The following is a 26,783-nucleotide window of genomic DNA, read 5'->3' on the forward strand; positions in this document are numbered from 1 at the left end:
CGGTGACATGAGCTGCCAATGGAAGTTCAGAATCAAGTCAATTCTCTATGCAGGCTCAGTTAATCTGCTGTATTACACGGCACTGTTGATGATAGACCAGCCAGCCTGGCTCACTAGTGGAGCCCGAGGAGGTAGACCTGCCATTTGGGGCTTAAATTCCTGCTACTTGGATCCAGATAACCCTGTAAACCAATGCCCTAATGGGTAGGGCTATCCAAGACAAGCAGCAAAAAGCTTAGCAGTGCTCTGAGCTGATAGGGTGCACAGTTTTAGCTGGCTAAACAGCACCTAAGCTCTCTGGACTTAGGTAAGTAGGTGTGTCTCTTCACAGGGAGGGTACATGTTCTCCATATCAGACAAACTGTGTGGTGTTCGAAGTAATTTGGTTTGGAGATTAGAAACAGTTAAAGAAGTAGTGTCTTCACCCACGCCAAGCATTAATTTGCAAAATGGTAAAATATTTCCTTCCTGGTGGCAGAGATTCATAGTTTAATCGTTATTTTTCTCTCTCTTGCCAGACAACGTCCAGTTCATTATCACTTCCACCGGTGAAAAGATGATTATGGGAAGGGCATGATCCAGGCAGAGATAATGTGAGCAGGATATCTAACTCGGAATGTGAATACGGAACTAGATGACACAAAAGGTAAAATAACACTTCTGAAGCCACACTAGGGAAAAGCTACCACCTTTTCTCCAGCCCTCCCGTCTCAATCTCCAGACAGGGCAGCTGTACCTGACAGGGCATCATTCCAAAAGGGTAAGTTATGTAGAATGATGATACTGTATCACCGATCATATCTGCTGCAACAGATTAAACTATATCCAATTAAAAAGTAAGAAAAATGCAAACCGTAATTGTCAAAAAGCAATGGAATAATCAAGCGTGTTCTATAAACGACCAGGGGGTAAGGATGGAAATCTACCCCAGTGTCTGCTGCAAGAGGCCTGGGACAAAGATGCTGTGATTGCAAAACACTGGTTAAAATAAACATCCAATGTAATAAAAACAGAATTTGACCAACTCAGTCACTAGGCAACAGTAGCCCTATCCATTATTTCCTGGGTTCAGTTCAATCAGACAGGACCATCCACTTCACCAGCTCCTTTCCACTGATCCAGAAAAACCATTATTACTTACAGTCGCCTATTAAACAAGGTCAGTAACATTCTTTAAACCAAGTCCTCAGGGGAGTGTCCTTGGCCCAACGATTCTACAGGGGGCTTAGCCTTAAAATTAGAGCTAGGCCATTCAGGGGAGATCTGGAACTCTCACCACCAAAAAGCTGTTGAGGCTGGGGGTCAATTGAAAATTTCAGAACTGAGACTGATAGATTTTTGTTAGGCAAGGGTATTAATGGATACGGAACCAAGGCAGGCAAATAGAGTTACGGTACAGATCAGCCATGACCTAACTGAATGGCGGAACAGGTTCATGGGACTGAATGGCCGACTCGCTGTTCTTATATTCCTCCGATAATGAAGCAGCCCATACCTATCTACAAGCCCTGCTGAACATCCAGGCTTGGCAGACAAGTGGCTGGTAACATTAGTACCACTTAAGTGACAGGCAATGACCATCTCCAACAAGAAAGAGCCCAACCACTTCCAGCCACCATCAACATCCTGGTAGTCACCACTGACCAGAAACTTAACTGGACCAGCAATATTAACACGGTGGCTACAAGGCGCTGGGTACCCTATGATGAGTAGCTGACCTCCTGATGCCAGTGCCTCTCCACCACCTACAAGGCTCAAGCCAGAAGTGTGATGGAATGCTCACCACTTACCTGGATGGGTGCGCTGCAACAACACTCAAGAAGCTAAACACCATCCAAAGCAAAGTAGTTCACTTGATCAGCACCCCTGCCACTAAGATCAATATCCACCACCAGCATACTGTGGGTACAGTATATACTATTTAAAGGATGTATTGCAGCAACTCGCCAAACTTACTTTGGCAATACCTCCCAGCCCCAAGACCTATATCATCCAGGAGGACAACAGCAGTGATGTCATGGGAACACTGAACGGCATCAGCTGCATAAGTCATGTGCCGTCCTGGCTTCCTTCATAGTCGCTTTGTTAATATCCTGGAATTCCCTACCTAACACCATTGTGGGAGCAGCATCACCACATGGACTGCAGCGGTTCAAGGAAAAGGCCCACCACCTCCTCAGGACAACTCGGGATGGGCAATCAATGCAGTCTTGCTAATCTTGCCCAAATCCCGAGAACAAATAAAATAAAAAGACCAGGTACCTTTTGGTAAAAATAAAAATGTGTATCAAATAATGTACTAAATAGAAAATACCCTTGACAGGATTTACAGTCATACCTTTACAGAAACAGCACTGCCATAACAATGGCTTTTCAGTTGTCACCATTGTATGATGTTTTAGAATGGAAATGGTGCAATGCCCAAACAGCCACTGGGTGGCAGTATGTGCCTTTCTAAGATCCAGTGCCACCAAGTCAATAACATTTACCTGAGGAAGGAGGAAGCCTCCGAAAGCTTGTGAATTTAAAATAAAATTGCTGGACTATAACTTGGTGTTGTAAAATTGTTTACAATAACAGAGAAGGCAGCGCACAGTCCGAACACGGTGCTGATTCTTAGCTTCCCACATGAGTGGCACAGGCTGCACATGGGCTGGAATACCAACAGATGATGCAAATCCGCTTTCAAACAAGACACACACTTTCTGAGTTTCCAGATTTTCAATATATTTCCTTCTTCTGACAGTCTCACAACTTCATTTAAGTTTTTCTTTTATTCGTTCATGGGATGTGGGCGTCCCTGGCAAGGCTGGCATTTATTGCCCATCCCTAATTACCCTTGAGAAGGTGGTGGTGAGCCGCCTTCTTGAACCGCTGCAGTCCGTGTGGTGAAGGTTCTCCCACAGTGTTGTTAGGAAGGGAGTTCCAGAATTTTGACCCAGCGACGATGAAGGAACGGCGATATATTTCCAAGTTGGATGGTGTGTGACTTGGAGGGGAACGTGCAGGTGGTGTTGTTCCCATGTGCCTGCTGCCCTTGTCCTTCTAGGTGGTAGAGGTCGCGGGTTTGGGAGGTGCTGTCGAAGAAGCCTTGGCGAGTTGCTGCAGTGCATCCTGTGGATGGTACACACTGCAGCCACAGTGCGCTGGTGGTGAAGGGAGTGAATGTTTAGGGTGGTGGATGGGGTGCCAATCAAGCGGGCTGCTTTGTCCTGGATGGTGTCGAGCTTCTCGAGTGTTATTGGAGCTGCACTCATCCAGGCAAGTGGAGAGTATTCCATCACACTCCTGACTTGTGCCTTGTAGATGATGGAAAGGCTTTGGGGGTGTCAGGAGGTGAGACACTCACCACAGAATACCCAGCCTCTGACCTGCTCTTGTAGCCACAGTATTTATGTGGCTGGTCCAGTTAAGTTTCTGGTCAATGGTGACCCCCAGGATGTTGATGGTGGGGGATTCGGCGATGGTAATGCCGTTGAATGTCAAGGGGAGGTGGTTAGACTCTCTCTTGTTGGAGATGGTCATTGCCTGGCACTTATCTGGCGCGAATGTTACTTGCCACTTATTATCCCAAGCCTGGATATTGTCCAGGTCTTGCTGCATGCGGGCTCGGATGGCTACATTATCTGAGGGGTTGCGAATGGAACTGAACACTGTGCAATCATCAGGGAACATCCCCATTTCTAACCTTATAATGGAGGGAAGGTCATTGTTGAAGCAGCTGAAGATGGTTGGGCCTAGGACACTGCCCTGAGGAACTCCTGCAGCAATGCCCTGGGGCTGAGATGATTGGCCTCCAACAACCACTACCATCTTCCTTTGTGCTAGGTATGACTCCAGCCACTGGAGAGGTTTCCCCCGATTCCCACTGACTTCAATTTTACGAGGGCTCCTTGGTGCCACACTCTGTCAAATGCTGCTGTATGTCAAGGGCAGTCACTCTCACCTCACCTCTGGAATTCAGCTCTTTTGTCCATGTTTGGACCAAGGCTGTAATGAGGTCTGGAGCCGAGTGGTCCTGGCGGAACCCAAACTGAGCATCAGTGAGCAGGTTATTGGTGAGTAAGTGCCGCTTGATAGCACTGTCGACGACACCTTCCATCACTCCACTGATGATTGAGAGTAGACTGATGGGGCGGTAATTGGCCGGATTGGATTTGTCCTGCTTTTTGTGGACAGGACATACCTGGGCAATTTTCCACATTGTCGGGTAGATGCCAGTGTTGTAGCTGTACTGGAACAGTTTGGCTGGAGGCACGGCTAGTTCTGGAGCTCAAGTCTTCAGCACTACAACTGGAATGTTGTCGGTAATATCAATAATAAACTGAAATTCTGCTGTAAGTTTTCCATTTACAGCTGACATAAAACTATAGTTTCTTTAATCCTTTTAAAGCCTGATCCCAAGGTTATCATTCTGTTTGGGTCCTAGCAGCAATCCACGGCACTAACATAGCCCGCTCCAGCTCAGCAGCCTCCACATACAATATGAATAGCTACATCTTTGCAATAATGCTTGCCAGCACTCACCTTGATTGCTCCTACAGGCAAGATCACTTGGCAGTGGAATTGCTGATCCAACAGTTGCTCTGCTAGCTGTTGCTCTCCCACACACCCACCCAAGACATCAGCCCGCCATAAATGTACCCCAGACACCAAGAACCAGCAGCTTCGAGGTATACATCATATACTCACTACATTAATGCACTGAGCGCTGTGACAGCTGCCAACAGGATCACTGGAGGTGAGCACATGCTGCCTTCAGTGCACAGCTCTGTAGCTGAGCTTTGTGTTTGGTTTCAGTACAGTGTTTTTGGATAGTGATGGGTATGAGCTAGCAATTAGTTCACTGATCAGCTGCTTTGCCAGTAGGAGCACACTTGTTGCCAAGCACTAAAGACATAAATTGCTGTCAGCCCAATTTCTGCTGGTTTCCTGATGCCCATGAACTGCTAGAATCTATTATAAAGGATGTGATAACAGGACACTTAGAAAATAATAATAAGATTTGGCAGAGTCAACATGGATTTATGAAAGGGAAATCATGTTTGATAAACCTACTGGAGTTCTTTGAAACTAGTAGACTAGATAAGGGGGAACCAGTGGATGTGGTGTATTTAGATTTTCAGAAAGCTTTCAATAAGGTCCCACACAGGAGGTTAGTGAACAAAGTTAGAGCACATGGAATTGGGGGTAATATACAGGCATGGATTGAGAATTGGTTAACAGACAGAAAACAGAGAGTAGGGATAAACAGGTCTTTTTCAGGTTGGCAGACTGTGACTAGTGGGGTACCGCAGGGATCGGTGCTTGGGCCCCAGCTATTCACAATATATATCAATGATTTGGATGAGGGGACCAAATGTGATATTTCCAAGTTTGCTGATAACACAAAACTAGGTGGGAATGTGAGCTGTGATGAGGATGCAAAGAGGCTTCAAGGGGATATAGACAGGGAAGAACATGGCAGATGGAATAACATGTGGAAAAATGTGAAGTTATCCACTTTGGTAAGAAAAACAGAAATACAGAGTATTTTTTAAATGGTGAGAGATTGGGAAATGTTGATGTTCAAAGGGACCTGGGTGTCCTTGTACATGAGTCACTGAAAGCTAACATGCAGGTACAGCAAAAAATTAGGAAGGCAAATGGTATGTTGGCCTTTATTTCAACAGGATTTGAGTACAGGAGTAAAGATGTCTTACTGCAATTATACAGGGCCTTGGTGAGACCGCACCTGGAGTATTGTGTACAATTTTGGTCTCCTTACCTAAGAAAGGATATGCTTGCCATAGAGGGAGTGCAACAAAGGTTCACCAGACTGATTCCTGGGATGGGGGGATTGTCGTATGATGAGAGATTGAGTAAACTAGGCCTGTATTCTCTAGAGTTTAGAAGAATGAGAGGTGATCTCATTGAAATGTACAAAATTCTAACAGGGCTCGACAGGGTAGATGCAGGGAGGATGTTTCCCCTGGCTGGGGAGTCTAGAACCAGGGGTCACAGTTTCAGAATAAGGGGAAGGACATTTAGGGCTGAGATGAGGAGAAATTTCTTCACTCAGAGGGTGGTGAATCTTTGGAATTCTCTACCCCAGAGGGCTGTGGAAGTTCAGTCATTGAGTACATTCAAAACAGAGATCGATAGATTTCTAGATATTAAAGGCATCAAAGGAAATGGGGATAGTGCAGGAAAATGGCGTTGAGGTGGAAGATCAGCCATGATCTTGTTGAATGGCGGACCAGGCTCGAGGGGCTGGATGGCCTACTCCTGCTCCTATTTCTTCTGTTCTTATGAACATTTCCGTGGTGCATAACAGGGACCCAACTATTCACCGTGTGGTAATCTGATTGTATGCCAAGTTTGCAACAAACAACCTTGATGACCATTTTACTCCATCCTGATCATTGCACTATATTTTATCTACAGTACCTCCATTCACAAATTATCCTAAATTGATCAAACTTAGTTCAATAAGTAACTCTGGAAAGAGACACAAACATATATGCTCTTTGAGCAGGTAGCTGTGGAAAATTCTCACATGCTCCTGGGACTGTCGGTCCTCTCATCCTGACACACACCTAGTTATAAAATCAAAGCCACAGAAGGTTCTGCAGTCTCTTGCAGAGAAGCCCCATTTTTCATTGACTGAATGATTAGCAGGAATGATGGTCTCTTGGCCTGGAGAGTTCATTTCCCTCAATTAAAGAGCCACATATTCCGCAGAGGCTGAAGTAAGAAGCTAGGAAACAATATTTCCTCAAATATCTTGGAACAATTTGCTTTCATTAAAACACCAGATAAACATTTTAAAAATCTGTCTGGAAAAGTGCTGATGTTATCAGATATACTTTATGTAGAGGAATGCAGCAGAAAAGGGAGACTTTGCTAACTTTCATTCCACCTAAATACAGCTCAGCGAATTACCCCGCCCTCAAAATACAGCTCAACAAATTACCCCACCCTCAAAATACAGCTCAACAAATTACCCCACCCTCAAAATACAGCTCAACAAATTACCCCACCCTCAAAATACAGCTCAACAAATTACCCCACCCTCAAAATACAGCTCAACAAATTACCCCACCCTCAAAATACAGCTCAACAAATTTCCTAATAGCACTCCTCACATAAAGGGAGGTGTCTCCGAGTGCTTTACAGTGGAGAACAAACTTGGATACCAAGAGGAGGGGGAGGGGGATAGACTAGTTGGGTGAGGGAGTGGTCAAATAATAGTCAGATAAAAGTTTTTAAGAGGTTTTTGACAGCAAGTAGGGGTGTGAAGGTGGGAGTGTGTAGGGAGGGAGCTCCAGAGAGTTCTGGTGAATTAAAAAAAGGCAGTAGCAGAGAGCAAGGAGTGGAAGAGTAGAGGTCACTGATGGAGGGCAGGACAAGGCACGGAGGGATATGAACGTGTTCAGAATTTTGAGGGGTTTTGACAGGTAAATAGGAAAAAAATATTTCCACAGTTGGTGAGTCCGTAACTAAGGAGCATAAATTTAAGATCGTCACCCAAGGTAGGGGTTAGGAGAAGATTTTTTACGCAGAGGGGTGTTAGGACATTGAATGTCCTTCTAGAAACAATGGTAGAACTTAGAATCCATAATAGCTTTTAAAAAGGAAGTGGATAAATATTTGAAAACGAACATTCTAAAAGAGTATTGGGAAGGGTCAGAGGAATGGGACTAAATGGATAGCTCTTTTGGATACCCAGCACATTTGGAGGTTAAATAGCCTCCTCCTGTACCATAAAATTCTATCATTCTATGAGGGTGAGAATGAGAATCTTGAGATCAGTTGACTGGGACATAGAGGGCCAGTGAAGTTGGTCGAGGACAGGGTGACGGGAGTGGAGATTTGTGTGGGTGAGGAAGCAGACCATGATGTCCTGAATGAGTTGTAGCCTGTGGAGGTGGAAGGAAGGCAGCTAGTAAGGAATCAGTTAAGGCTTCAGGCAATAAAAGATTTGCATGGATCAGAGGCAGGCAATATTTCTGTGGTGGCAATACCTGATCTTGGTAACAGATATAGAGAAGAAAGATGAGCTTGAGGTTAAGTAATAAGGTGAAGCTTTAAACCTCTGGCCTCAGCATGCCAGCTAGGGATGTGACTGGAGTCAGTGATGGAGCGTCTGCAGTGTGGGTAGGAGCCAAGCATGGCTTCAACTTTTTCCACAATTTATCGAGAAAAAAGTTTGGCTCATCCAAGGGAATAGTAAACTGAAATGTGACTGAAAGGAGGGATAAGGTACCAAGAAAAGGAGGAGGAGTAGCAGTATTAATTAGAGATAATATCATAGCACTAGAGAGGAAGAACTTAAATAGAGAAGTGCTCCAAACAGAATCGCTTTGGATTGAGCTGAGGAAAACCAAGAGAATATTTGTGGTAAGAGGAAGTTTTTTGCAGTGGTCTTGAGGACTGTTTTCTCAGTTGCTGCTCCAAGGAAGGAAATGCTACTTGGCCAAGATCTGGGTAACAAGACAAAGCAAGTAGGTACCTAAATATAGGGGAACATTCACCACAATATGATTAGGTTCAGTATAAGGTTATAAAGGAAAAAGAAAAGTTGAGGATAAGGTACTTGACTGGAAAAAAAGTACCAAATTATACTGAGATTAAAAAGGGGCCGTGCCAGATTAAACGGAAGGAAAAAGAATGGCAGATAAAACCATAGGTCAGTAATGGAAAATTATTTAAACAGGAGAAGGAAAGTGTAAAAATGAGGTATATTCCACTAAGGAAAAACAGTAGTGTTCAGAAGACTGAGGCTCCACAACACATAAATGGAGAGTATTGTTAACTATGAAAAGGACTGTAAACAACTTCAGGACATCATAGACAAGTTAGTAGATCGAGCAGCCAGATGTTGAATAAAATTTTTAACGTGGAGAAATGTGACATTATACATTTTGAGAGTAAGAATAAGGAGAGGAAATTTAAACTAAATGGTAAAACTTTAAAAGGAGTACAGGAGCAGATACACTTCGGGTTCAAATACACAAGTAGGAGGACAAGCTGTAAAAAAAACATTTGAATCCCAGGTTTTCTAACTAGTAATATAGAGTATAAAAGCAGAGATGTACTGCTAAACCTATACAAATCTGTGATTAGACCACTGTTAGAATGATGTCCAGTTTTGGATGCCATACTTTAGGAAAGAGGTCAACTATAGGCGCATAGAAGAGGCCATTCAGCCCATCATGGCTGTGCTGATTCTTTACCAAAGTGACAATTTTAAATTGATGACCCCTTGTCACTGACTGCCCATCCAGAAGAAATAGCCTTCCCCTATTCACTGTACTAAAATTCTTCATCATTTTGAAAGCCTTTATTAAATCTCCTCTTAAGCTTCACTGCTCTGTGGAAATAGTCCAAATATCTCAAGCTTTTTCTCATAATTATGGTTTCCCATCCCTGGCACCATCCTAGTGAATCTACGCTGTGCAACTTTATTGTTCTTTCAGTAATGGGGTGACCAAAACTGCACAGGATTCTCAAGAGGCTCAACGTTTTGTATAAATTCCAATGTTTTGTTTAAATTCATCATTACTTCTTTACTCTTGTTCTCAATGCCTCTATTTATAAACCACAAAATTCTATTGTACTTTTTTATGGCTTTATTTACCTGCACACACACTTTCACTTTAGGGATCCCTGTTCATCATTTAAGCTGATTGGCGGAAGGATTAGAGGGGACATGAGGAAAAACTTTTTTACCCAGAGGGTGGTGGGTGTATGGAATTTGCTGCCCGAATTGGTGGCAGAGGCAGGGACCCTCAACTCTTTTAAAAAGTACCTGGACCTGCACCTAAAGTGCTGTAAACTGCAGGGCTACGGACCGGGTGCTGGAAGATGGGATTAGAATGGGCACCTGGTTGTTCTTCGAGCCGACGCGGACACGATGGGCCGAATGGCCCCCATCTGTGCTATATCTTTTCTATGGTTCTATGGTTCTATCACATCTTTCAGTATCTTTCCATTGAGTGTACACTCCAATTCATTGTTCTTTTTTCTCACACTCATTCACATTAAATTGCATCTGCCACCTGTGTGCCAATTCCATTAACCTGTTGCTGTCTTCCTGAAGTCTTCGGTCCTCCTCACTCTTTGCCAAATTACCTACTTTTCTGTCATCAGCAAATGTCAAGATTGCGTTCCATATACCCAAGTCTAAATCACCTATATATACCAAGAACAAAAGGGCAATAAAAGGCTTTCAATAGGCACATTAGTAGCAAGAGGATAGTCTTGGTAGGGGTAGGGACACAAAGTGATAAAGGAGGCCAGCTGGTGGTACTTTGCCGCAGTGTTCTTTGAAGAGATGGATATTTAGATTGTAGAAGCACCAGAGGTGAGTGTAGAACAGATAGTGGTGGTTATTATTCAAAGGGAGATGGTATTAAAGAAGTTACTAAAATTTAAAGAGACAAATCTCAGGGACTTGATGCTTTATATTGGAGGTTGTTGGAGGCCAATCATCTCGACCCCAGGGCATTGCTGCAGGAGTTCCTCAGGGCAGTGTCCTAGGCCCAACCATCTTCAGCTGCTTCATCAATGACCTTCCCTCCATCATAAGGTCAGAAATGGGGATGTTCGCTGATGATTGCACAGTGTTCAGTTCCATTTGCAACCCCTCAAATAATGAAGCAGTCCGAGCCCGCATGCAGCAAGACATGGACAACATCCAGGCTTGGGCTTATAAGTGGCAAGTAACATTCGCGCCAGACAAGTGCCAGGCAATGACCATCTCCAACAAGAGAGGGTCTAACCACCTCCCCTTGACATTCAACGGCATTACCAGCGCCGAATCCCCCAACATCAACATCCTGGGGGTCACCATTGACCAGAAACTTAACTGGACCAGCCATATAAATACAGTGGCTACAAGAGCAGGTCAGAGGCTGGGTATTCTGCGGCAAGTGACTCACCTCCTGACTCCCCAAAGCCTTTCCACCATCTACAAGGCACAAGTCAGGAGTGTGATGGAATACTCTCCACTTGCCTGGATGAGTGCAGCTCCAACAACACTCGAGAAGCTCGACACCATCCAGGACAAAGCAGCCCGCGTGATTGGCACCCCATCCACCACCCTAAACATTCACTCCCTTCACCACCGGCGCACAGTGGCTGCAGTGCACAGGATGCACTGCAGCAACTCGCCAAGGCTTCTTTGACAGCACCTCTCAAACCCGCGACCTCTACCACCTAGAAGGACAAGAGCAGCAGGTACATGGGAACAACATCACCTGCACGTTCCCCTCCAAGTCACACACCATCCCGACTTAGAAATATATCGCCGTTCCTTCATCGTCGCTGGGTCAAAATCCTGGAACTCCTTTCCTAACAGCACTGTGGGAGAACCTTCACCACACGGACTGCAGCGGTTCAAGAAGGCGGCTCACCACCACCTTCTCAAGTGCAATTAGGGATGGACAATAAATGCCGGCCTCGCCAGCGACGCCCACATCCCATGAACGAATAAAAAAAAAATCCGAGAATCCTGATGGAGGCAAGGGAAGAAACAGCAGAGGTTCTGATGCCACAGAATTGGAGGAAGGCAAATAAGACTAGCCCTTCAAAAAAAAAGGGAGACATGGATAAATCAGCAAATTATAGGCCAATTATTCTTACTCCAACAGGAATGCAATGGAAGGGGAAGGGGGAAGGGAAGTCTTGGATTAAAATAGCACCTTTCATGACCTCAGAATGTCCCAAAGCTCTTTACAGCCCATTAAGTACGTTTGAAGTGTAGTCATTGTTATAATGTAAGGAAACGTGCAGCCAATTTGCACACAGCAACTTCCCACAAACAGCAATGTGATAAAGGACCAGATAGACTATTTTAGTGATGTTGGTTGAAAGCTACATATTGGCCAGGATACCAGGAGAACTCCCCTCCTCTTCTTTGAAAAGTGCCGTGGATGATTACAGAGGACACAGCTCACACTGCTAGTACAAACACCACTGTAGTGATGAAATGCTGTGTTCGTAGAGCTGTAGAACACACACCGCTCACACTGCTAGTACAAACACCACTGTAGTGATGAAATGCTGTGTTCGTAGAGCTGTAGAACACACACCGCTCACACTGCTAGTACAAACACCACTGTAGTGATGAAATGCTGTGTTCGTAGAGCTGTAGAACACACACCGCTCACACTGCTAGTACAAACACCACTGTAGTGATGAAATGCTGTGTTCGTAGAGCTGTAGAACACACACCGCTCACACTGCTAGTACAAACACCACTGCAGTGATGAAATGCTGTGTTCGTAGAGCTGTAGAACACACACCGCTCACACTGCTAGTACAAACACCACTGTAGTGATGAAATGCTGTGTTCGTAGAGCTGTAGAACACACACCGCTCACACTGCTAGTACAAACACCACTGTAGTGATTAAATGCTGTGTTCGTAGAGCTGTAGAGTACACACCGCTCACACTGCTAGTACAAACACCACTGTAGTGATGAAATGCTGTGTTCGTAGAGCTGTAGAGTACACACCGCTCACACTGCTAGTACAAACACCACTGTAGTGATTAAATGCTGTGTTCGTAGAGCTGTAGAGTACACACCGCTCACACTGCTAGTACAAACACCACTGTAGTGATGAAATGCTGTGTTCGTAGAGCTGTAGAGTACACACCGCTCACACTGCTAGTACAAAATCGCAAAGTGGTGCACTTCCAACTTTGAGAGGGGAAATTTTCCTGATGGGCATGCCACCAATGTATGTGCTTGATACATATTTCCAGTCAGGTGAAACGTCTTGCTGAAAGCAGGTGAAAGTTTCAATATAAATACTATAATAAAATGTAAATGAGTGCAAATGAACTGCCACACAAGTTCTCATAATACACAACGGGAATGTCAGATGTAATCATCCTGCACATAAAAAATGGGCATTCAGGTTCCGAGGTTGTCTGGTGACAGAAAGTCAGTATTTAACGGGAAACTGACATATTTTTAAACTTTGAATATTGGAGCTTGCAAAACAATATTGGTGGCTCGTAGTTCTGGGCTCTGCTGTGCATGCTTAAAAATAGACAGGTTGCCCTGCCGCTGAAACCTTCATCAATGTCTTTGTTACCTCCAGACTCGACTATTCCAATGCTCTTCTGGCCGGCCTCCCATCTTCCACCCTCCGTGAACTTGAGCTTATCCAAAACTCTGCTGCCCGTTTCCTAACTCGCACCAAGTACAGTTCACCCATCGCCCCTGGACACGCTGACCTACACTGGCTCCCTGTCTGGGAATGCCTCGATTTTAAAATTCTCATCCTTGTTTTCAAATCCCTCCATGGCCTCGCCCCCTCCCTATATCTGTATCCTCGTCAGCCCTGCAACCCTCCAAGATCTCTGCACTCCTCCATTCTGGCCTCTTGCGCATCCCCAATTTTAATCGCTCCACCATTGGCGGCCGTGCCTTCAGCTGCCTAGGCCCAAAGCTCTGGAATTCCCTCCCTAAACCTCTCCGCCTCTCTACCTCTCTCTCTTGAAACCTACTTCTTTGACTAAGCTTTTGGTCACCTGACCTAATATCTCCTTATGTTGCTCGGTGTCAAATTTTGTTTGATAACGCACCTGTGAAGCATCTTGGGCTGTTTCACTATGTTAAAGGTGCTATATAAATGCACATTGTTGTTGTTGTTGTTGTTGGTTTTAACTTACCTAAGCAAAGCAAAGTTGCCACAAGGGTAACTTAGGCCAACAGCTGAGGAAGGCTAGTGCTGGGATCTTAAGGGTGAATTGCTGTGTTTCATTGTCCTGTTAGACACTGTACAACAATGCAAGCAAATGAAATCGGCATCAGGAAAGGATTAGAGATGCTCTCATGCACCATAACATTTTAGTCACTAACCATCAACGAATCAGCACAGACTAGGGATCAGTGCCCTGATTTTTGGAGTGTTTCGCTGTTTGGTGAAGTTTTGCGCCTGTGGGCTGACAGGTGTTTAATCAGATATTGGACCATTTATTGCAACATTAAGATTACCGAGTGTAACAATTTTTCATCCATTCGTTACCCGGTACTTGGAGGAAAACCCTTTGTTTACACCAGAATGTACCTCTTCCAATCTCTGCCATACCCATGTAACCCAAATTCTCTCTGTGCCTATTCACATGCGCATTTTGGCTGCCACTCTGGACCCGAGCCCAGTACTTCTATTTACCCTCTTTTTTAAACTCTGCCCCCTCTGAGCCCTATCTGTTCCCCTTCTCGTTGCCCAGTGATGCAACCTTTCATTTCTCTGCTCTTCAGTACTTTGCCTTCCCCAATATCTACCAAAACCCATCCCTACACCTTTGCTGCCATACCAATCTTGGATAAGCCCACAGCTTCCCTCTGTGGCTCTCTTGGCATTCTCCGAAGGGCCCATCAAGGCACCCGTTGCTGCCTCCATACTAGCAGCAACCCCAACTTATCCATCCTCCTCTCTTGCCAACATTCCTGCCTGCTGGGGGATAATTTCACAAACCTCTGCCCTGTCCTGCTCACCTCACTACCACTACCCTTTGGACACTGCCAGATCATTGCCCCTCTCTATAGTTCCCTCCCCTCATTCTGAGATCAGCAGCTCACTGACCCACCCTCTCATCCTGAGATCACCACTGACCCACTCTCTCATCCTGAGATCACCAGCTCACTGACCCACTCTCTCATTCTGAGAATACCAGCTCACTGACCCACCCTCCCATCCTGAGATCACCAGCTCACTGACCCACCCTCTCATTCTGAGATCACCAGCTCACTGACCCACCCTCTCATCCTGAGATCACCAGCTCACTGACCCACCCTCTCATTCTGAGAATACCAGCTCACTGACCCACCTTCTCATCTTGAGATCACCACTGACCCACCCTCTCATCCTGAGACCACCAGCTCACTGACCCACCCTCTCATTCTGAGAATACCAGCTCACTGACCCACCTTCTCATCTTGAGATCACCACTGACCCACCCTCTCATCCTGAGACCACCAGCTCACTGACCCACCCTCTCATTCTGAGAATACCAGCTCACTGACCCACCTTCTCATCTTGAGATCACCACTGACCCACCCTCTCATCCTGAGATCACCAGCTCACTGACCCACCCTCTCATTCTGAGAATACCAGCTCACTGACCCACCTTCTCATCTTGAGATCACCACTGACCCACCCTCTCATCCTGAGACCACCAGCTCACTGACCCACCCGCTCATTCTGAGATTACCACTGACACACGCTTTCATTCTAAGAATACCAGCTCACCCACCCACTCTCTCCGTGAAACTACCATATCTCAACCACTCTTCCAAAGCTAAAATCTGCAGGAAGCATATCCAGCTGCACTGCCCAACTGATAAGCATTGCTTGTGGTCAAAGCCAATGCTTCTTAACAGCCTCCGAGAAACTTTCATTTCAAAACCCACAAATCTTAATGTTACTTTCCAACCTCACATAATCGTGGAAAGTGCAGTCAATGAACTGAAGATCTACAGAAATGGTCGTTCTGTTAGTTCCAACTGGACTGAAGTAGATGCCAATTAGTGCACCCCAGATGGCACTCGTGTCGACGAGCTTATGTGCACAGAAGTAACTCATTTACAGCAGTCAATGCACATACTTGTCCAAGGTAGGCCACATGCCAGACACCATTCGGCCCAGACATCCTATACACATAGTATGTAGCTGATCCCATCTATGCTTCATAGTGTATCAGGAACTGTTTCTTAGACCAATACGTCGGGGAACCAACCAGGGAACAGGCCTTTTTGGATCTGGTAATGGGTAACGAAACAGGATTAATTAATGATCTCAAAGTAAAGGATCCCTTGGGAAGCAGTGATCATAACATGATAGAATTTCACATCCAGTTTGAGAGCGAGGATCTTGGGTCTGAAACTACTGTGTTAAACTTAAATAAGGGCAATTATAAAGGAATGAGGGCGGAATTGGCTAAAGTGGACTGGGTAAACAGATTAGATGGTTTGATGGTGGATAAACAGTGGCAAACATTTAAAAAGATATTTTATGACTCGCAACAAAAAATATGTCCCTGTGAGGAGGAAAGACTCCACAAAAGGGGTGAACCGACCATGACTAACTAAGGAAGTCAAGGATGGTATCAGGTTAAAAGAAAAAGCATACAACATGGCAAAGATTACTGGTAAGCCCGAAGATTGGGAAAACTTTAAAAACCAGCAAAGGATGACTAAAAGAATAATAAAGAGGGAGAAAATAAATTATGAGAGTAAACTAGCAAGAAATATAAAAACTGACAGTAAAAGCTTCTACAAATATATAAAAAGTAAGAGGGTAGCTAAAGTAAACAGTGGTCCCTTAGAGGATGAGACTGGAGAAATAATAATGGAAAACAAGGAAATGGCAGAGGAATTGACAGATATTTTGGGCTCGATAATAGGAGGGAGGCGGGTTGGCAGCCGGGGGTCAACTGGGTGCGTGGGTAACGCGCCCAGTAAATTCGGGGTGCTCCACACGCGATCGCAACCTAATTGAAAGCACTTACCTTGGCTTCCGGGTTTCGCGCTGGAAAGCTGCGCAATGGGCGGGCTGCGCAGCGGGCGGACTGCACAGCTGCATCATAGACTGTCAGCTGGAGGAGCCCTATTTAAAGGGGCAGTCCTCCACTGACTGATGATGCAGAAAGGAGCCAAAATTACAGCATGGAGCAGCCCAGGGGCAAGGCTGCTCCCAGGTTTAATGATGCCTCACTCCAGGTCCTACTGGATGGGATGAGGAGGAGGGGGTGGACAGAGATCTTCTCCCCGGGCGGGCGGGAGGAAGTGGCCTGCCTCTGCCACCACGAAGGCCTGGTTCGAGGTGGCAGAAGAGGTCACCAGCACCACCAACATATCACACACCTGCATACAGTGCAGGAGGCGCTTCAATTACCTAAGTAGGTCAGCCGAAGTGAGTACACTTATTCATTCCCCTACATTCCGTCTGCCACATCACCGCCCCCACCCCACATCTCCTTCTGCACTGCCAACACTACTCTGTCACATCACTCCTCACACCCACCCAAAGCTCATCCTCATCTTACCTGCACTTACTCACCTCGCCAGTACTCATCCCACCACTACCACTCAACCCAATCCTCATACAATCTCATGGCTCCGTCTCATACTCACCCTCTCATGCATCTCTTTCACGGTCAGCCTTACCCAACCTGCCACTACCTGTGCTGCAGCTACAGGGCATGCATCACATATGTGTAGTAGGAAGCGTAAGGCAAACGTGTCGTGAGCATGAAGTGGGTGCACAAGGGTGTTTGAGGGTTTGTCATGGTTTTTACTTATATTTAATTTCTGATCAACTCACATTACATATTATATTGGCACCACTACTGCCACGTCTTTTCAAGTCTTGTCTGGTTTGTGTAATAATGCCCTTTCCTGAGGATCACCATGAAGACCCACAACCGATGCCACCCATTGTGTCACTGCAGAGTGGGTGTAGGTGTATTTGCAGGGCTCTTTTGTGCAGACGACTGAGAGACGTTGGCGATGTCCCTGGTGACACCCTGGAAGGATGCGGAGGAGAAGTTGTTGAGGGCAGTGGTGACTTTGACAGCGACAGGAAAGAAGATGGTGCTCGGGCCAGCGGGGAGCAGCTCGGCATGAAGGAGGCTGCAGATGTCCACGACTACATGTCGAGTGATTCTGAGCCTCCGTGTGCACTGCTGCTCAGAGAGGTCCAGGAAGCTGAGCCTCGGTCTGTGGACCCTGTGGCGAGGGTAGTGCCGCCTGCGACGCATCTCTCTCTGCGGTTGCCCTCCCTCCTGCTGTGCAGGTGGTTGTGTCACAGCACTCTGTTGGAGAGCTCCACGTGTCAGAGGTAGATGACATGGCCGGCGAGGCTGGTGATGCTATTCGTCCTCCAAGAAGGTCATGACTGCAGCTATGGCGGCCCCCATCTGGAAGATGTACGTTTGAGGGGGTCCGCAAGGTAGGTAAATGTGTCTGCACACCGGGGTTGAGGTTCCAAGTTGGTGAATTTTATTGTTAGGAGGACGGTAGTGGAGGCCAAACTTTGTCCAAAGTGACAAGAGTGGCCTCCCACAATGAGCGGGGGTCTCCCCCCACCCAACCTGTCAAACGGATTTTTGCAGCTGCCACAGGCTGGTGGCTGCAACACGTCCATTTCAACTGGGAGGGTTTCCCCCAGTACGGGAAACACGCTCAGTTGAGATGAAAATCCCACCCCTCCTAAAATATCCTACAAATCAGGTCTGCTAACGACCTGAACTATCACATTAATTGCCTTAAGTGAGATCCTGCCGGCTTTAATTGCCGGCGGGAGTCCCACATGCGGGGGCTGCGCGCGCATCTAAGCGCGTCACTGGGGAACCCAGAAGTGGGCGGGTTGGAGCCGGGCTCCGGACCCGCCCTGGGAATCCCCGATTTTCGGAGCTCCCCCGCCACGAACCTGCCGGCTAGGACGTCCAAAAGTCGAGCCCTTTGTATCTGTCTTCAAAGTAGAAGACACTAATAACATACCAATAATAGTAGAAAATCAAGGGGCAAAGGGGAGGGAGGAACTAAAAACAATCACTATCACTAGAGAAAAAATACTCGGTAAACTAATGGGTCTAAAGGCTGACAAGTCCCTTGGACCTGATGGCTTGCATCCGAGGGTCTTAAAGGAAGTGGCTACAGAGATAGTGGATGCACTGGTTGCAATCTTCCAGAATTCACTCGATTCTGGAAAGGTCCCTGCGGATTGGAAAACCACAAACGTAACACTCCTATTCAAGAAGGGAGTGAGACAAAAAGCAGGTAACTATAGACCAGTTAGCCTAACATCTGTCATTGGGAAAATGCTAAAATCTATTATTAAGGAAGTAGTAGCAGGACATTTGGAGACTCATAATACAATCAAGGAGAGTCAACATGGTTTTATGAAGGGGAAATCATGTCGGACAAATTTATTAGAGTCCTTTGAGGAAGTAATGGGCAGGGTGGATAAAGGGGAACCAATGGATGCAGTATATTTGGATTTCCAAAGGCATTCGATAAGGTGCCGCATAAAAGATTACTGCACAAGATAAGAGCTCATGGTGAAGGGGGTAATATACTGGCATGGATAGAGGATTGGCTAACTGACAGAAAACAAAGAGTCGGGATGAAAGGGTAATTTTCAAAATGGCAATCTGTAACTAGTGGAGTGCCGCAGGGCTCAGTGCTGGGGCCTCAACTATTTACAATATATATCAATGACTTGGATGAAGGAACAGAGTGTCTTGTGGCCAAATTTGCTGATGATACAAAGATAGGTGGAAAAGCAAGTTGCGATGAGGACACAAAGTGTCTGCAAAGGGATATTGACAGGTTAAGCGAATGGGCAAAAATTTGGCAGATGGAATATAATGTGGGAAAATGTGAAGTCATCCACTTTGGGAGGAAAAATAAAAAAGCAAAATATTATTTGAATGGAGAAATACTACAAAATGCTACGGTACAGAGGGATCTGGGTGTCCTCGTACATGAAACACAAAAAGTCAACATACAGGTACAGCAGGTAATCCGGAAGGCAAACAGAATATTGGCCTTTATTTCTGGGGGGGATGGAGTATAAAAGCAGGGAAGTCATGCTACAATTGTACAGGGTGCTGGTGAGACCACACCTGGAGTACTGCGTACAGTTCTGGTGCCCTTATTTAAGGAAGGACATACTTGCATTGGAGGCAGTTCAGAGAAGGTTCACTGGGTTGATTCCGGGTATGGAAGGGTTGTCTTATGAGGAAAGATTGAACAGGTTGGGTCTATACTCATTGGAGTTTAGAAGAATGAGAGGAGATCTTATTGAAACATACAAGATTCTGAGGGGACTCGATAGGGTAGATGCTGAGTGGATGTTACCCCTCATGGGGGAATCTAAAACTAGGGGGCATAGTCTCAGAATAAGGGGTCTCCCATTTAAGACGGAAATTAGGAGGAATTTCTTCTCCCAGGGGTCGTGAATCTTTTGAATTCTTTACTCCAAAAAGCTGTGGAGGCTGAGTCATTGAATACATTCAAGGCTGAGTTAGACAAATTTTTGATCAGCAAGGGAGTCAAAGGATATGGGGAAAGGGCGGGAAAGTGGAGTTGAGGTAAAAATCAGATCGGCCATGATCTCATTAAATGGCGGAGCAGGCTCGAGGGGCCGAATGGCCTACTCCTGCTCCTATCTCTTATGGTCTTCTGCTCTTATGGTCTTATGTTTCAACATCAGAAATTCTAACTCTTACAATCATGAGTGAAAGCAAATGATAACATTCTCTAACTGCACTGCTCTCTCATGCAACGATCATCTAATTTTACTGAGATTTCATACACTTTCAATTGCTGTGTTGATTAAGTAATTCCATTCTGAGCAAATAAACTGGCTGTAAGTGCACCTCCAGTATCCTAGAAACCTACATTGGCCCAGAACACGAAACTGAGATTTTAACATCAGGCAGAGGATGGAACAATCTACCCCAAAGCAACTCAATCTGTGCAAACAGCTCTTCCAATTGGACATCCAAACCAAACCTTTCACATCAACATCCAAAATCCAAACATCTGACCAGATGTTTTAAATGAAATGTCAGATTACGGTGTTATATTTCAATGGTGGGGCAGGAGGGGAAAGAGAGAGCCATCTTTGGGAATTGTAGGAAGCCAAATTCATTTATACATTTTCCCATGCAGTTGATCATGTGCCTCCTTCTTGCCCAATAATGTCTAATTGTGATGGTGAGACTACAAGTATGCTCGAATTCTTACGATGCTGGTTATCCAGACCGGGGGTGGCGGGGGGGGGTGGTGGTGCATCATGAGGTGACAGCTTAAGATTCTGTACTGACACATCTGCTGTGTGAAACACATGCACTTGTGATCTACTATTCAATGGTTTAAGAAAATGATCAGCCTTTCTGAGCCATTATAGAGATAAATCCATCCCAGCAGAGGGCAGCACATCCAGTGCTGAGGCACCTGATTCATTCTGATATTCACTTATTATCAAAGAACATTCTTACGAATTGTTTTTTAGAACTATAATAAAACCTGGTACGTAAGTCACAACTTCAAACTAATTTTTATGTTCTGTAAATGTGGAGTTCTTTATAGAAGAGGCACAAGCAAAATAGGGTGAATTATATACATTTTACAGTGTTTCTCCTTAGATTATGTGCAGTGATAAACTCTAAGAACAAAGAAACTGAAAACAAAGAGGAAACATCTGCAGAATCCTAAATCTGAATCTAACAATCTTCCGTTGTTACTGTGCAGGATGAGTAATTTATGCTTTATGGTGATTCCAATCCCACAGACCCTCCAGTGATCACACACGTTATGTAGAATTCTCTCCCCATATATTAGATGTTAACATTCATACTAATCACCAGAGTCTAAACTTCATGGCTATGATTTTAGCAGAACATCCTGTTAGCAACTTCCTTATAAATTCCAATCTGCTATTATCTCAATTTTATAGACAAGCAATTAGTTGTAATCTTGTTCGAGGCCATGTTTTACTTAGTGTTCATGTGTAAACTAGTTACTGTGTGTTTGTCAGTTCTGATTATTCATCAAAAACTCCAGCTAAGGCCAATGGTGTGTGACTGTGGACTGTTTGCTGAAGGAGTGGGTGGTGCTTTTCACACAAAGGAAGCCTCATCATATGGCTGCAAAGCCAAAGGCTGGGTACTCCTTAGTGTTATGTTTCAAGGGAACAGCTGGGCTACAGGGAACAGGTTTATCTGTAGAAGTTCAAATAACAATTAGGGAACAGAGCAGCACGGTGCATCAAGGCACTGGGCCTTCCATTAAAGCCTCTGGATTTAAGGTTTTCTTGTCTGTAAACTATCAAGGTCCTACACTGAAACAGGTTTGAGTTGAATCAATTCCAAGTGAGCATCACCCATAATAAAAAAATTGACTCTAGTTCTGTACAAGTTGTCAATGTCACGCAAAGAAAGCACGCGCACTCACATTTCTGGCTGGAGGTGCAGCGCCCGCCATACTGGGAAAGGAAAAAAATAGGCGTCCTTTACCCACACTTGAAGCATTTAAGGGACCTCATGTTTGTTTGAGGTCCCCACTGCAAGATTGGTTTGCCCTGAGGCAGCCAGTGCCAGTGCCAGATCCCTCCAGAATCCTCTCCTGGCCTCCAATCAGCCCCCCCACTTCCCCCCAACAGCCTCCTCCACCCAACCTCTGATCAGACCCCACATTTCCTCGCCCGACCTCTCCCCCCGCCACCCAAAGTCCTCTCCAGATCCCCGATCGGCCCCACGAAGTCTCCACCAATTCACATTCCCCGGACTCCGATCCCCAGACCAACCCGACCCCCCGGGCCCACTTACCCGAGGGCCGCTGTGACGCTAGCGGTGGCCCAATATTGTACAACTCTTTGCTGGCGGGCTCCAATGCTGCGTCGGCTCCATTATAATGAGGCCCATGGCCCAATATCTGGGGAGCCTCGGGCCTCACCATTCAGATGCAGGCAATGGACCCTGTGCCCCCTGCGCAGTCAAATTTTTGGGCCATTGACTTGACCAGGGAAGTAATTAATGCAGATACTGACTGCCCAAAATGAATTCAAGAAAATCCAGAGCAAAGAAAGGCCACACAGCCCACTCTAATCAAGGGCTATGCATGATTACTCCATCGTGGGTTTCTCACCCACACCATCTCTTGATCCCCCACTTGAGACACTAAATTTTTCTAACAATTTCCCACCAAAAAAATCGAGCAGTGTGTTAATACTTCTATAACCCCGCCCCCCCCCCACCCCAGTCCCCTCCTCAAAATATACTGATCCTACTTTCATCCCCCCCAAAGGTCCCAGCACTCTCACATCCTGATAATGAATTAAAGAAAACTTGTTTTTGATTGCCTTTGGGGGTTGGAGAGGAATTTCCCAAAATATTTTCCAACTTGGTGTAGGGATTTTTAATCATTTTTTTTTGCCTCTCTCTTGGCTGCATGGTAGGCGGGGAGTATTGGGGTCACGTTGCTTAGCTGCAACTTGGCTGAATGGGCCTGCCATCTTTTTGTATGTTCGTATATAGTCCATTTTTTTTCTAATCTCTAACCTTGAATTTTGTCATGAAGACTTCTGAGCACCTTGTTATACAAGACACTTTAGTGCACTTCATGTTCAGCCATCAGCATGCACACCTAGTGCTCTCTGGGGTTCCAGCTTTCTGCACTGTACTTACTCCTTTGGTGGGTTCAGATCCTGTGGACGAGGCTCGAAAAACCGGAGTACTTCATCACATTGTGAGATCAGAGATGGCAGTCGGACCAGAGTCTAGAGTGGATTAAATAAGGAGAGTTATGCGCTGCAGCAAGATCAATATACATTCACATAGACATCTCATCACAATATTACAAATATGGAGTCTGTACTTGTCTCATTGTTAAACAGAGTTCAAATGATTGCTGCTGTCCAAAAGATAAAACAGCTGTCTTTTGGCTTACTGATTTAAACTGCAGGTCTGGGTTATATTTTTGTGGTTTCATTACTCTTTTTTTTAAACTCAATATTTTTGGCTTCTATGTATAGGTGAGCCCCAGCTCCCCATGTTCCAGAGAAACGTAGAAACATAGAATATAAGAGCAGGAGTAGGCCATTCGGCCCTTCAAGCCTGCTCCGTCATTCAATATGATCATGGCTGATCCTCTATCTCAATATCATATTCCCACTCTCTCCCCATATCCCTTGATGACTTTTGTGTCTAGAAATCTATCTAGCTCCTTCTTAAATATATTCAGTGACTTGGCCTCCACAGCCTTCTGTGGTAGAGAATTCCACAGGTTCACCACCCACTGAGTGAAGAATTTTCTCCTCATCTCAGTCCTAAATGTCCTACACCATATCCTGAGACTGTGACCCCTCGTTCTGGACCCCCCCAGCTAGGGGAAACATCCTCCCTGCACCAGTCTGTCTAGCCCTGTCAGAATTTTATATGTTTCAATGAGATCCCCTCTTATTCTTCTAAACTCGAGTGAATACAGGAAAGTCGACCCAATCTCTCCTCATATGACAGTCTTGCCATCCCAGGGATCAGTCTGGTGAACCTTCGCTGCACTCCCTCTATGGCAAGTATATCCTTTCTTAGGTAAGGAGACCAAAACTTCACACAATTCAGGTGTGGTCTCACCAAGGCCCTGTATAACTGCAGTAAGACATCCTTGCTCCTGTACTCAAATCCTCTTGCAATGAAAGCCAACATACCATTTGCCTTCTTAACTGCTTGCTGCACCTGCATATTTGCTTTCAGTGACTGGTGTACAAGGACACCCAGGTCCCTTTGTACATCAACATTCCCCAATCTATCACCATTTAAATAATACTCTGCCTTTCTGTTTTTCCTTCCGAAGTGGATAACTTCACATTTATCCACATTATACTGCATCTGCCATATATTTGTCCACTCACTCAACTTGTCTAAATCGCCTTGTAGCCTCTTTGCATCCTCCTCACAACTCATGATCCCACCTAGTTTTGTGTCGTCAGCAAACTTGGAAATATTACATTTGGTTCCCTCATCCAAATCGTTGATATATATTGTGAATAGCTGGGGCCCAAGTACTGATCCCTGCGGTACCCAACTAGTCACTGCCTGCCACCCTGAAAAAGACCCGTTATTCCTACTCTCTGTTTCCTGTCTGTTAACCAATTTTCAATCCATGCCAGTATATTACCACCAATCCCATGTGCTTTAATTTTGCACACTAACCTCTTATGTGGGACTTTATCAAAGGCCTTCTGAAAATCTAAATAATCTACACCCACTGGTTCTCCCTTATCTATTCTACCAGTTACATCCTCAAAAAACTCCAGTAGGTTTGTCAAATATAATTTCTCTTTCATAAATCCGTGTTGACTTTGTCTAATCACGTTGATACTTTCTAAATGTCCTGTTATCACATCCTTTATAATAGATTCTAGCATTTTCCCTACTACTGATGTTAGGCTAACCGGTCTGTAGTTCCCTGTTTTCTCTCTCCCTCCTTTTTTAAATAGTGGGGTTACATTTGCCACCCTCCAATCTGCAGGAACTATTCCATAATCTATAGAATTTTCGAAGATGACAACTAATGCATCCACTATTTCCATGGCTACCTCTTTTAGTACTCTGGGATACAGATTATCAGGACCTGGGGATTTATCCGCTTTTAGTCCCATTAATTTCTCCAGCACTATTTTTTTTTACTAATACTAATTTCCTTTAATTCCTCCTTCTCACTAGCCTTTTCGTTCCCTAGCATTTCTGGGAAGTTATTTGTGTCCGCTTCTGTGAAGACAGAACCAAAGTATTTGTTTAATTGCTCTGCCATTTCCCTGTTCCCTATTATAAATTCTCCTGTTTCTGACTGTAAGGGATCTACATTTGTCTTCACTAATCTTTTTCTTTTTATATACTTGTAGAAGCTTTTATGTTCCTTGCAAGTTTACTCTCATACTCTATTTTTCCACTCTTAATCAATCTCTTGGTCTTTTTTTACTGAATTCTAAACTGCTCCTAATCCTCAGGCTTGCTACTTTTTCTGGCAACTTTATATGACTCCTCTTTGGATTTAATACTATCCTTAATTCCTTTTGTTAGCCATGGTTGGGCCGCATTTCCTTTTGTGCTTTTGCACCAGAAAGGAATGTATAATTGTTGCAATTCATGCATTCATTCCTTAAATGTTAGCCATTGCCTATCCACCGTCATGCCTTTTAATGAAGCTTCCCAATCTATCATAGCCAAATGTAAGGAATCTTCCTTACATTTGTCAACCCCAGTCCATCACCGGCATCTCCACATCATATCATAGCCAACTCACTCCTCATACCTTCGTAGTTTCCTTTGTTTAGATTTAGGACCCTAGTTTCGGATTGGACTACTTCACTTTCCATCTTAATGAAGAATTCTATTATGTTATGATCACTCTTCCCTAAAGGACCCCGCACAACAAGATTATTAATTAACCCCTTCTCATTGCACAATACCCAATCTAGGATAGCCTGTTCCCTGGTTGGCTCCTCAACGTACTGGTCTAAAAAACCATCTCGTACACACTCCAGGAATTCATCCTCCACAGTATTATTGCTAATTTGGTTTGGCCAGTCTATATGTAGATTAAAGTCACCCATGATTACTGTAGTACCCTTGTTACATGCATCTCTAATTTCCTGTTTGATCCCATCCCCTACATTGCCACTACTGTTTGGAGGCCTATAGACAACTCCCACCAGTGTTTTCTGCCCCTTGGTGCTTAACTCCACCCAGACTGATTCTACATCTTGATTTTCTGAGCCAATATCCTTTCTCACTATTGCTCTGATTTCATCCTTTACTAACAACGCCACCCCACCTCCTTTCCCTTTTTACCTGTCCTTCCTAAATATCGAATACCCTTGGATATTCAGCTCCCAGCCTTGGTCACCCTACAGCCATGTCTCTGTAATTGCTATTATATCATATCCGTTTACAAGTATTTGCGCTGTTAATTCATCTACCTTATTACGAATGCTTCGTGCATTCAGATACAGTGCCTTTAGATTTGTCTTTTTAACATTTTTAGACATCTTAACATTTTTTTGTACTATGGCCCTATTTGTCTTATTACCATTTTTTCTTACCCGGACCCTATTTGTTGTCTTTTGTTTGTACGCTCTGTCCCTTCCTGACACAATCTGGTTATCCTTACCCCAATCACTTTCCTGCACTGCTTCTTTGTCTTTTCTCTTTAGCATTCTAGATTTCTCTCCACCGGGACCCTCCCCTCCACTTATTTAGTTTAAAGCCCTAT

The 26,783-nt window shown here is 44.9% G+C and overlaps 1 protein-coding gene across 2 annotated transcripts in view; it reads right to left on the reverse strand.

Moving 5' to 3' along the window:
- Positions 1-26,783, reverse strand: part of sh3pxd2aa (SH3 and PX domains 2Aa) — a 594,706-nt gene that overhangs the window by 358,692 nt on the left and 209,231 nt on the right. For both annotated transcript variants that reach the window (XM_068001935.1, XM_068001933.1), the window contains exon 5: positions 23,198-23,289. In XM_068001935.1, the coding sequence (XP_067858036.1) occupies positions 23,198-23,289 (92 nt within the window). The remainder of the gene's footprint in view (positions 1-23,197; positions 23,290-26,783) is intronic.

Source organism: Heptranchias perlo, chromosome 21 (assembly GCF_035084215.1).
Source record: "Heptranchias perlo isolate sHepPer1 chromosome 21, sHepPer1.hap1, whole genome shotgun sequence".
Lineage (NCBI taxonomy): Eukaryota > Metazoa > Chordata > Chondrichthyes > Hexanchiformes > Hexanchidae > Heptranchias > Heptranchias perlo.